Below are 11,835 nucleotides of genomic sequence, written 5' to 3'. Positions count from 1 at the left end.
CCCAGAAGGTCAGTTTCTGAACTGTTTACACATATGCACATGTAACGTATGTAGAAGGCTTCAGCTCCCCCTTGTCTAAATTGTTTGGCCTCATCCTGTGTATAGGATGCCCCCCACAAAGAAATAAAACATTCACACTAAACAACACATCAGGCAGATAGGGGCTTAATATTCACACTTAGACCTGACAGCTGAGTTGTTCTACATAGGCATACATTAAAGTGTTTTTCTAATTAAGAAAGGGCAATAAACAAAGAATATGACACAATAGTCAAGCACTAACCTGACACTCCAGTGATCCAAAACCTGCTTCCCAAGTAACTAGTGTTTGTTCCACTCTGGCCTCTCCACTATCTTAAAGAATCACTACAAATAGATGCAGCTGACACATCCAGCTTCCTGGGAGATGGACTGCCTCCCTTCAAGGACACACCTGGTTAATCACACTACCAGCTCTATAGGAATCTCTGGACCTGTGTGGAGGGAGTTGGGCCACTAGGCTCCAATAGGCTCACAGAATTTGCTCAGCTCTGTGCTCTGGCTGAGGAGCATGTGTGTAGGGCCCCACCCCTCCCCTCTCTGCAGCTAATAGAAATCTAGGATAGATGTCTTTGGGAACTCTGTGGAGGAGATAGGTGTGGCAAAGTCATCTGTTGCCTTTACTGATGAGATTGCCCTTTTTGCTTTTGCCCACAGATATATTTGTAGTCAGTGAGCAAACACTCTAATCTAGGCCTAAGGATTCCAAACTCACTCCCTGGCCCATGAAATCCTCCCAGGCAAGAGATGTAAGCTCTGTGTTCCAATTATAAGTTGACAACAGCATAGAGTGCTTTCAGGATAATGGACAAAGTTAGACAAGTATTGCATGCTGTTGTTTGTTTGGAAGCAAGTGTCTCCTTTTTTAAGTGCAGCAAATACATTTTTTCAGACTTTTTCTACAGTGTTCAACCACCCAGCCATAAGAGGCCTCATGGGCTGGGTGTGTGAGCGCATTGGGACGCTGGAGCAGGCATTGGAGGTGGGGCCAGCCGAGAACCAGCCAGGCATCGTGGCCTATTTCCGGCAATTTTAAATATTTTTGTAAATAAATGTTATTTATATTTGACAGTGGACTGTGTTGTGGCCTTCTTTAGCCTTTGCTGGTAGGCAATCTTTTTCATTGCAGTTGGAGCTGATCTGCATGTCCCTAAAGCATTGCAGTACACGGCTAGCTCCAGCTGCACTGGACAATCTTGCTTACCTTGAATTTTTGTTAATGTGTAAACAAAGTCTGGCAAGTCCAGCTTTAGGATTGCATGTTTCAAAGAGGTAAACCAGCTCCTTCAATCCTAAACTCGGATATATAAAGATTGAAGTTGACTGCTTGCTGTCTGCAGCTACTCCCAATCTTAGTTTGCTGCCATTTGTGAAATGCCACAAGAGTTTACACAGAACACTCCATGCACGTTACATTGTTTACATTTGGAGTAGCTCGTCATTCCATCCAGGGACTTCAAGGTAGCTTGGTGGAGTGTAGTTGTGAAGACTGGCAAAAGGGGAGGTGCAACCAAGTAGATAATGTGTGGGCGGATCCTGTGGGCAACTCTGTCAAGATGTTACTCCTCACCTCATTTCTAATTGGGATTGGCATTACACAGAAGCCACATGACTTGAAAGCTGCTCTGGGAAGGACTATCAGTTATAGATGAGACCACTTACATGCAATGTCCCGCAGCAAAGAAGAGGGACAAATTGACTTTCTGCTCAACACACACCACTTGGATTTAATTTGTTGCTAATTCACATATCAGTGTTTTGTCAACAGGAGGTGGAAAGGGAATGAAGTGAGGAACAAGTGTCAACTGGGCACATAAATTCCATAGGCACACACATCTAGAATCAGGCAGCGTAAGATCCTATGCTCCCAAACCAATCTCGAGGCAAGATGTAACACGGTGTGTAAAGCAAACTTAGTCTGGGTCTAGTAAGTCAAGCAGAATGATAGTCCAAACAACAAAAGTCCTTTTTCTTATTCTCACAACTTTTAGGTGTCTCTAGCTTTCCTTGGCAGGCTTAATGTTTGTAAGTCATGGCCTGGTTTTGCATGTGGTGGCCTGGCTATTGACACACTTCTTCTATAGTGTGTGTCAATGTAGTAGCCCAGGGAACGCATTTGGACAGCAGTGTCAGTCTCTGGGGGAGGCAAGTGTTTGATGCAGGAGTCTTCTTTAAAATCAGCATCCCATAAAGAGCAAAGCTAGACAACAATTTGCAAGCAAGCTGCAATAATTTTTTGCCCCATTTTTGTGAAAGTTAGCCTTGCCCACAGAGTCCACTGAGAATCCTTGGCTCAATTGGGTCAGCCAAATTGAGAGCAGACAATGCCCAACTGCTACATGTGGCAGAGAACTTGTTTGATGTGGAACATCTAGAACTCTTTGACACACCACCAGGTCAAAACAGCAGAAAGGCCAAAGAGTATAACCACCAATTCCTTGGGAAGTGTCAACTTTGAATGTTATTTAGTATGTACTGTTTTTTGGAGTGTTAACTGTAGCAATTGTGCCCACAGAGAGGCACATGCTTATCCATTTTGCTCCAAACCCCTCCATATTGTCTCTCTCTCTCCCAAATCCGATTCCTCTGATATCCCCCCCCCTCTCTCTCTCTGTTGAGTGACATGTGGTCTGGATGATGACAGAGATCACAGGCAGCAAACTCATTGGGAGGGCATCATGGCTATAAACCTTAATAGCTGGCGCCCCTCTGTCTGGGAGACTGTTGCTTGAGAAGGGGTTATAAAGCCATAAACCGAACAGTTGCTGAGCTTCAAAAGACATTCCAAGGAATCGTAAAACAGACTTACATTTTCCAAATCCAGTTTTACATATAATTTTATGTCTCTAAATAGGAAATAATTACACAAACATGGAGCACATATTTAAGACACTTTAAGACAAGTCGCCTGGTATATTACACACCCTAGCTGTCATATACAGGAGAGCAGAAAATGATATCTCCTTAAGCATCCAAGCAGGTATCTCATATGTAGACGTTTAGCAGAAGATTGTGCGTATTAATCTACTCGTGGATAGAATGTTCTATGTATCCAGGCTAAGTTATGAACCGTAATATAATCAATGAGTGATTTTTTTCATAGCTTGGGTCTCCACCTGACACCCACACAAATGAGGCAATTGGCTCTCTGCTTCAGGGAGACACCCTGCTGAGTTCCTAGATAAAGGCTGTGATGCTTGACGTTAAGCCAAGCTGACTTGAGAGAAAATGGTAGAATCTCCCTTTTAACATAGGAACGAACTTTGGGAAATAAGCCCCTTTTGGCAGTGAAACATGATCTGCTTAACCCAAAGCCAAGTACTTTATCCCTCTAAACTTCTGTTCTCTTTGTTCTATCCATTCATCTGCTACATCTTTTTCTGAAAATATTTTTCTTCCACCCTTCTGACCTTTTAGTTATAAAGCTTACTTTCTGGAAGTGTTGAACTGTTTTTTAAAGCTCTTTAATGCAAAATAAGCACCCCTGTCTCTGAGGAGCGCTATTGTGTGTGTTTTAAATTTCAGTATATCGCTGCCTGCGTTGACAGTGGTATACCGATGCTTATGCAACCATCATAGTGGTATTGCTGATATTGCCAAGTTGCCTCTTTCTCTGTGCAAAAAGGAGGTGTTGGCAATGTGAAGGGTTAATTGCGTCATTAACCTGACCCAGTAACAATTGCTCCCAGGCTGACGGAACACAGAGTGTGGTCCATTAGCTGGGAAAGGTTTGTGCAGGGTGCAGCATTGTTACGCACTTGACAGCGCTGTTTTAGATTGGCTAGTCCTTTGGTCACCAGTTTGTTGAGAAGGGCTGGGGTCTGATGATGCAATCAACATTAACTATTTAGAATTACTGGCCGCAACACTAAACCTAAAACACCTGTGTTGGATTTCCTACATGACCAACTCCACATTATTAGCCCAAACACATTTGACAATATGCAAGACACGTTCAGCCACTTTGAACAAAATAACATATTTAATTATAGGCGGGGGGGGGAGGGAAGGTCATGGTCGGGCGCCTCGGGCTCCTCGGGCACCTCGAATGGTTCCTGCTGCTGCTGCGGGGGGAGGGGTATGAGGGGGGAGGGTATGAGGGGGCAGGGAGGGGGTATGAGGGCGGGGGGGGGTATGAGGGCAGGGGGGGGGAGGTGTCCAGGGCCTGGGAAAGGGTATTGGGTGGAGGCAGAGGAAGGGGATAACCTAAAGTGGTGCTGGATAGTGGTGTAAATTGGTTGTGGGGCTGTGAAAGAGTGAGAGGGAAGAACTACAGAAGAAGGGGTTGAATGTGTGGTTAAGAGGGGTGTGTTGGTAGGGGCATTGAAGTGTGTAGGATGTGTTTGGTAAGGGAGATAGTGGTATTGTGTGGTGTGTGTAGGAACAATGTGAGGGGCTATGAAAGTGGGGGTGTGGCCAAGGGGCAAAGTGGAGTGTGAGGAAGATGAAGTGTGAGGGATAACGGGTTGATCCTGCACTTGGGGATTTAGGGGCTGGGGTGGGATTTGAGAGGGCTCCTCCAGAGTGGGCACCTCAATATGTAGTTCCCCTGCTGCTTCTCCACCCCTTCCAGCAGGGGAACTGTGTAGCACCATTGGCATTGACTCCAAACGACTACACAAGGGTTGTGAGCCGCTGGTTGATGGTGCATTTTGATCAGGCCCTGCTTGACAGAAGGCTCGGATGTCATGCAGCTGCCGATTGTTTTCCTGCAGCAGGCGATTGTTTTCCTGCAGTAGCGTGGTGTTTTGCTGCATGATTGCAGTCTGAGCCTCAGTCTGAGCAATTCGAAGCAGGGTTGAGTGTTGGAGCTGCAGTAGATGTTCAAAATCAGGAGGGGGACTATAATTCCTCCTTTGCTCCAATAATCTCTCCAGATTGGACACCAGCCTTTCCCCAAGCACAAGAAGGGGGCTGTGTTCAGGTGGATGAGGTGCCAATCCAGCTGAATCCAATGTTGGCTGCAAGGAGAAACAAACAAAAAAATGTATTCAAAGAGTGTTTAACACACAGCACAAGCATACAGTAGGACAGGGGGCTCATCCGACAACAAACACTAGCTCATGTTCTTGTCCCACCCCTAGGACCAGGTATTGGCAAATGCCTTTCCCTGACATATTACACTGGATGAACATCTGGCTAAAATAAATGATGTGGCTGCTTTACCCAGACTGATACCTTCTGGGTCTGTAATGTGATTGGATTGGGATCTAGACAAAGTGAACCGCTAAGATTCCAAATTGTCACATGCATATCACTCTCTCCAGCTCATGACTAAGCAATGATCCCAAAAAAGTAAGTTACACATCACGTTGCCAAATCCTGCCCAGCCAGGAACAGTTATGCTCTAAATGGGTAACTCATTATGCATAACATCTTTAGCATCTCTCACCTGACGTTGAGGCAGCTCAGATGTCGGTGACGGACTTTGCTGAACTATTGGAGTGCCTGAACGTCCCTGCACCACAAAAACAAAAAAAGGGCATGAGATTCCACAAATACACATGCAACATGCATTTGAATATCCCCACCCAATTACAGCAGTTTCCATACCCCAACATCGGATGCAGATTGTTCACCCACTCTGTCAGCTGGGGCATGAAGAGCTGAAAATAGATTTCAAGATGATTAGCAACAGACAGAAGTTTGGCTGTATGTATGATCTGACATTTTTGTTCAAGGTTTGAGGGTTTGCTCATTATGTTTTTCACAACAGTTTATCCAGAGAAATAAGACACTGGCAGCTACAAGCCACGAGACTGTTTGGGAGTAGAAAGAGGCATGGTAAGGCTCAGGAGCAGAGGCCACGAGAATTAGTGGGCACCTTTCCTGCCAAACAAGGAGGCAGATGTGTTAGGATGGCTACAATATGCTGATAAGCTACTGCAGGCTTTTAGACCTTGGCCTTCAAACATTTAATCCAAAGATATAACATTTCTTAAGGCAACATTCCAAAAAGGCTTAAATACCAACCCAAAATGCTCTAATCAAATATAAAGGTGCCACAAAATATTTACAAAGCACAAACGCATGTAAATGCATCCCAAAGAATTGTTGATATAACCGTGGATCTGAAGAGATCAAGACCAATGCATACAAAAATCCTTGAATCACTTTTAAAACATAGGTCTCATGACAACTCCACGTGAAAAAGAAAATTATTATCTCGTGCCAGTCTAAAAATATCCAATAAGATTAAACAGCCTTTCCAGACAATTTGAAGCTCTTTGAGCTACAAATGGTGGGACTACTCAATATTAAACCATACGGACTAAGATTGAAATGCCATTCAAGTTCATGTGTGCAGAAAGGAAGGCATCCCAGCGGTGTTGCCAATATAGTGTATTTGTCAATGAACAATAGATTAGTCTTTATGATGCCTTTTGGGTTTAAGGCGACTTCAAAGCAGAGGATCTGGGTGGATAGGTCTGGCAAAGGAATAGATCTTCCTGCTAGTAATGTGATGTGCCAAGCTCAAGCAGTCTAATTATTGGCCTCATGTTTACATGAGAGGCCAAAAACATTATTTCATTTACTTTGTTTTGGGGGGGGGGGGAGGGAAGACACAGTAAAAATATTTGCCCCTGGAGATTCCTTATTCGTGACTTGGAAAATTAGCAATTGTGTGTGCTTTTAATTATGATCTGGCTGTGTTTTTTGGCTTGGGGAAAATGGCTCCAAAAATACTCAGTGTTGTTATGTCTTTGATTTTGCCTCTGCATTTTGAGCTATGGTAAAATGGACGCCATCACTTTAAGCTTTACAATTGGGTGAATAGCTACATTTCTAGATGTTGACCTCTAAAGTTTTACTGGGCTTATGTCCCAGATGACATGATGAAACAAGTCAGGAGAGGGGCCCACTAGATATTACTGGCAGACGTGTCAGCACAGATATTTTTAAACCACTTGCCTACTGGCCAGTTAAAATTCCTTCCTGGGCTGGACAACTTTCACCTTTCAATGCTGTTACACTTTGAATGACAATTGTGGTCAGGCAACACTGTACTCATCTGACATTGTTTTCAGACAAATAGTGGTTGTTTTGGGGGATATTTAATGGCTACTGTGTGTTTTTTTGGTGTTCGTAAAAATACATAACCACCTAAGAATGTGGAAAACTATGTTTCTCTTGTTTTCTCTTAGCAAATTCTTCAAACAGGTAAGTTTGCACCTTCACTGAGCTGTTGATGAGACTGCAATGATGAGGTGGCACTGATCTGCACCAATGATGGCCACTGATATGCGGCACTGACTGGTGGCAAGGCTGGGCATTGATCATCATGGCAATGATCATCAGTGCCCTGATGATCATTGGCGAGAAATCCTCTACAAATTGTCAGTTGTTTGCAGTACATTCTTCACATTGACAGCGTGAGGAAGGTGCAGGCAATAACTGGCAATTGCATTGAGCATTGATCTGCCATGATCAAATGGTAAAGGCCACAGAAGTTGGCAGGTGTGAGCCCCCAGGGGCATGCAGGTGGGCGTCATTTGATTACCTCCCTGGACTGTAGGCCAATGACAACTACAGTGCAGGTGACAGGTGTGTAAACACTACTCTGGAAATCAGCATCCTTAAGGTGCCCAGTAAACTCATTGAATGGAAATGTATACAAGCATGAGCTCTTTTGGTCTTTACTTTGTCCATGTATTTGCCTTGAGACCTGCGGCTTTAAAATGCTACTTACTGATTACAATAGAATTTGAGAGATATTGCCAGTTCTGCCAACCATAGTGTTGGCCAAAGTGTGTTTGACCTTCCCTTTGTGTGGGCAAAAACCTGAAGTTGAGTGGCACATTTGGGAAGTGATGGGTCCCTGTAGTGGAGCACATCATTACCTGTATATTGAGCAGGCATGATATATGCACACCAAACACATTGGATATTCTGGGACTGTCAGAGTTGAGCATTTTGACATTGGTCAGATTACGTGTATGTGTTTACATGTGTGGAATGTGTTTGTGCCTGGGCAAATTTCTGAAGTTACGAGGGAGAGTCTGATTTGGAACGCTCAGGAGATGTCAGCTAATTAGTGATGTTTGGAACTTTATTACTCTGTTTGTTCCCACATTTGGTTTTGTGGTGTTACCTGCTTGTATTGGTCTGGGGAAACTGGGCCCACAACATGTGGCAGGGATGAGACACATTTCTGTGTGGTAACATTTTTTCACATTGATTTCTCTACGGTTTTGAGTGCAGTACAGTGAGGAGGCCCAAAGAAATACAGCGTGTTGTGGAGATATATTTGTGTTCACACAGAGTTTAGCATTTGGTTTGTTCTGCATTCCTCAGAGGATGCTCATTGGCTCATCCTGAGTGATTATGATTGTTCTAGGCAAGCACATTAATACATACCCAGACCTTCCTCCTGGTCTGACTGCAGTGGGTGGAGCCTCTCCTCCTCCTCCTGCTGATGTTGTGCTGTGAATAGGACATTGACATGTAAGATGTTTGATGTTTTAGCAGCTTGTTCAACATTACGGGGTGCATTCCCAATGAGTACTTACCAGGAGTGAACACCTCTGGATCAGCGTATGCGTGATCCGAGTCGTCTGAGGGGCTAGCAGGGGCAGCACCTGGCTCGGGACGGGCTACAACACAAGACAAAATGAACAACAAATGTAAAGCTACACTATTTCACACACTTTGCTTTTCAATAAGATAACACAACTTTATAGACAATATGGACATGTGTAGTGTACTTACCACTCTGCAAGTCATCAGTGTCTACACAAGCCGTCACCCCAAAAATCGTGGACATGCTGATGACAGGGAGAAGTCATCGTTCGTCCCGAGACAGGCGCTCATAATAGGCGGGATCCACACCTTCGTGGGTAACATACCCCTGCTTAGCCCACTCAGCCAACTTTGACTTCAAACGACGTCTCAGATCACGCATACGCTTCTTGATGTTCGGGAGGGTCCGGCGTACCATCCCCACTGCATTCACAACCACCGCAATCTCCTCCCACAGATGGTCCTTGGCCGCCTGACCGCTGCGGGAGGAGCTGGACCCCAGAATGCCTTCTCGCCTTTCCATGAAGGCATTTATCAGGGCCCAGTTCTCTCTGCAGGAGAAGGGTGGAAACCTGGCATCAGTAGGGGCCTGAGGCCGGGCCTGGCCCCGGCCCCAGCCCCGTCTGCCTCCCCTTGATGTCCCTTCACCAGGACTAGAAGGGGAGGCAGCAGCCGCAGCTTCCACCTCTTCTCGGAGAGAAGCCTGGCTCCTTCTGCCACCAGCTTGGCGCCCCCTCACACCAGAGCCAGACCCCCGGCCCTCCATGCCCCCCCTGCCAAATGGCCCAGGGGAAGGCTCAGTGCCCTGACTGACACCACGGCCCCCCCTGGGTCCACGGCCTCTTCCTCCCACCATGGGAGGACAGGTGGGCAGGGGGTCTGGCTGGGTGCTGTTTGCTGCAGCAGCAGCAGGAATCTATCCAACCAGAAGATATCTGAAACACAAAAAGTGACATAAGGGAAAGGGTTAGGTGTCTGGCCTCCAAAGACAGCACATGCCCTGGAGGAAGGACCACACTTACCAATATGAATAGCCCCTGCCTGGGGGTGGGGTAGGGGGTGATGCGTCAAAAAACTGCAAAGGGAGACAAAAGACAGGAGGGCCAAGGTCACGCTTCCGCTCTCCATACACAGCACATGCCCTAGTGGGGACGACACTTACCAATATGAATAGCCCCTGCCTGGGGGTGGGGTAGGGGGTGATGCGTCAGAAAACTGCAAAGGGAGACAAAAGACAGGAGGGCCAAGGTCACGCTTCCGCTCTCCATACACAGCACATGCCCTAGTGGGGACCACACTTACCAATATGAATAGCCCCTGCCTGGGGGTGGGGTAGGGGGTGATGCGTCAAAAAACTGCAAAGGGAGACAAAAGACAGGAGGGCCAAGGTCACGCTTCCGCTCTCCATACACAGCACATGCCCTAGTGGGGACCACACTTACCATTATGAATAGCCCCTGCCTGGGGGTGGGGTAGGGGGTGATGCGTCAGAAAACTGCAAAGGGAGACAAAAGACAGGAGGGCCAAGGTCACGCTTCCGCTCTCCATACACAGCACATGCCCTAGTGGGGACGACACTTACTAATATGAATAGCCCCTGCCTGGGGGTGGGGTAGGGGGTGATGCATCAGAAAACTACAAAGGGAGACAAAAGACAGGAGGGCCAAAGTCACGCTTCCGCTCTCCATACACAGCACATGCCCTAGTGGGGACCACACTTACCAATATGAATAGCCCCTGCCTGGGGGTGGGGGTGATACTTCAGAAAACTGCAAAGGGAGACAAAAGACAGGAGGGCCAAAGTCACGCTTCTGCTCTCCATACACAGCACATGCCCTAGTTGGGACCACACTTACCAATATGAATAGCCCTGCCTGGGGGTGGGGGTGGGGGTGATACGTCAGAAAACTGCAAAGGGAGACAAAAGACAGGAGGGCCAAAGTCACGCTTCCGCTCTCCATACACAGCACATGCCCTAGTTGGGACCACACTTACCAATATGAATAGCCCCTGCCTGGGGGTGGGGGTTGGGGTGATACTTCAGAAAACTGCAAAGGGAGACAAAAGACAGGAGGGCCAAAGTCACGCTTCCGCTCTCCATACACAGCACATGCCCTAGTGGGGACCACACTTACCAATATGAATAGCCCCTGCCTGAGGGTGGGGTAGGGGGTGATGCGTCAGAAAACTGCAAAGGGAGACAAAAGACAGGAGGGCCAAGGTCACGCTTCTGCTCTCCATACACAGCACATGCCCTAGTGGGGACGACACTTACCAATATGAATAGCCCCTGCCTGGGGGTGGGGTAGGGGGTGATGCGTCAGAAAACTGCAAAGGGAGACAAAAGACAGGAGGGCCAAAGTCACGCTTCCGCTCTCCATACACAGCACATGCCCTAGTGGGGACGACACTTACCAATATGAATAGCCCCTGCCTGGGGGTGGGGTGGGGGATGATGCGTCAGAAAACTGCAAAGGGAGACAAAAGACAGGAGGGCCAAAGTCACGCTTCCGCTCTCCATACACAGCACATGCCCTAGTGGGGACCACACTTACCAATATGAATAGCCCCTGCCTGGGGGTGGGGTAGGGGGTGATGCGTCAGAAAACTGCAAAGGGAGACAAAAAACAGGAGGGCCAAAGTCACGCTTCCGCTCTCCATACACAGCACATGCCCTAGTGGGGACCACACTTACCAATATGAATAGCCCCTGCCTGGGGGTAGGGTAGGGGGTGATGCGTCAGAAAACTGCAAAGGGAGACAAAAGACAGGAGGGCCAAGGTCACGCTTCTGCTCTCCATACACAGCACATGCCCTAGTGGGGACGACACTTACCAATATGAATAGCCCCTGCCTGGGGGTGGGGTAGGGGGTGATGCGTCAGAAAACTGCAAAGGGAGACAAAAGACAGGAGGGCCAAGGTCACGCTTCCGCTCTCCATACACAGCACATGCTCTAGTGGGGACCACACTTACCAATATGAATAGCCCCTGCCTAGGGGTGGGGTAGGGGGTGATGCGTCAAAAAACTGCAAAGGGAGACAAAAGACAGGAGGGCCAAGGTCACGCTTCCGCTCTCCATACACAGCACATGCCCTAGTGGGGACCACACTTACCAATATGAATAGCCCCTGCCTGGGGGTGGGGGTGATACATCAGAAAACTGCAAAGGGAGACAAAAGACAGGAGGGCCAAAGTCATGCTTCCGCTCTCCATACACAGCACATGCCCTAGTGGGGACCACACTTACCAATATGAATAGCCCCTGCCTGAGGGT

At 47.3% G+C, this 11,835-nt stretch overlaps 1 protein-coding gene across 1 annotated transcript; it reads right to left on the bottom strand.

The window, feature by feature from the left end:
* Positions 1-4,025: 4,025 nt before the first annotated feature.
* Positions 4,026-8,803, bottom strand: LOC149470738 (uncharacterized). Its single transcript, XM_089660730.1, has 6 exons — positions 8,749-8,803; positions 8,550-8,669; positions 8,398-8,463; positions 5,593-5,645; positions 5,432-5,497; positions 4,026-5,000 (listed from the first exon to the last, which is right to left on the bottom strand). Exons 1-6 carry the CDS (start codon positions 8,801-8,803, stop codon positions 4,026-4,028), a joined length of 1,335 nt encoding a protein of 444 aa, XP_089516856.1.
* Between the last annotated feature and the right edge of the window lie 3,032 nt (positions 8,804-11,835).

Source organism: Staurois parvus, unplaced genomic scaffold (assembly GCF_062004578.1).
Source record: "Staurois parvus isolate SC_StPar_1 unplaced genomic scaffold, SC_StPar_1.0 ptg000032l, whole genome shotgun sequence".
Taxonomy (NCBI): domain Eukaryota; kingdom Metazoa; phylum Chordata; class Amphibia; order Anura; family Ranidae; genus Staurois; species Staurois parvus.
This window is presented reverse-complemented; position numbering and strand designations above follow the sequence as displayed.

Bases quoted from the DNA above. Each gene is read 5' to 3' on its own strand.
- LOC149470738 (XM_089660730.1), bottom strand. From the start codon at position 8,803: ATGTCCACGATTTTTGGGGTGACGGCTTGTGTAGACACTGATGACTTG. The intron at 5,646-8,397 runs GTATGTATTAAT...ATCTATTTTCAG, and splicing joins AGACCAGGAGGAAGGTCTGG to CTCTTCATGCCCCAGCTGAC. The intron at 5,001-5,431 runs GTGAGAGATGCT...TTCTCCTTGCAG, and splicing joins CTGAGCTGCCTCAACGTCAG to CCAACATTGGATTCAGCTGG.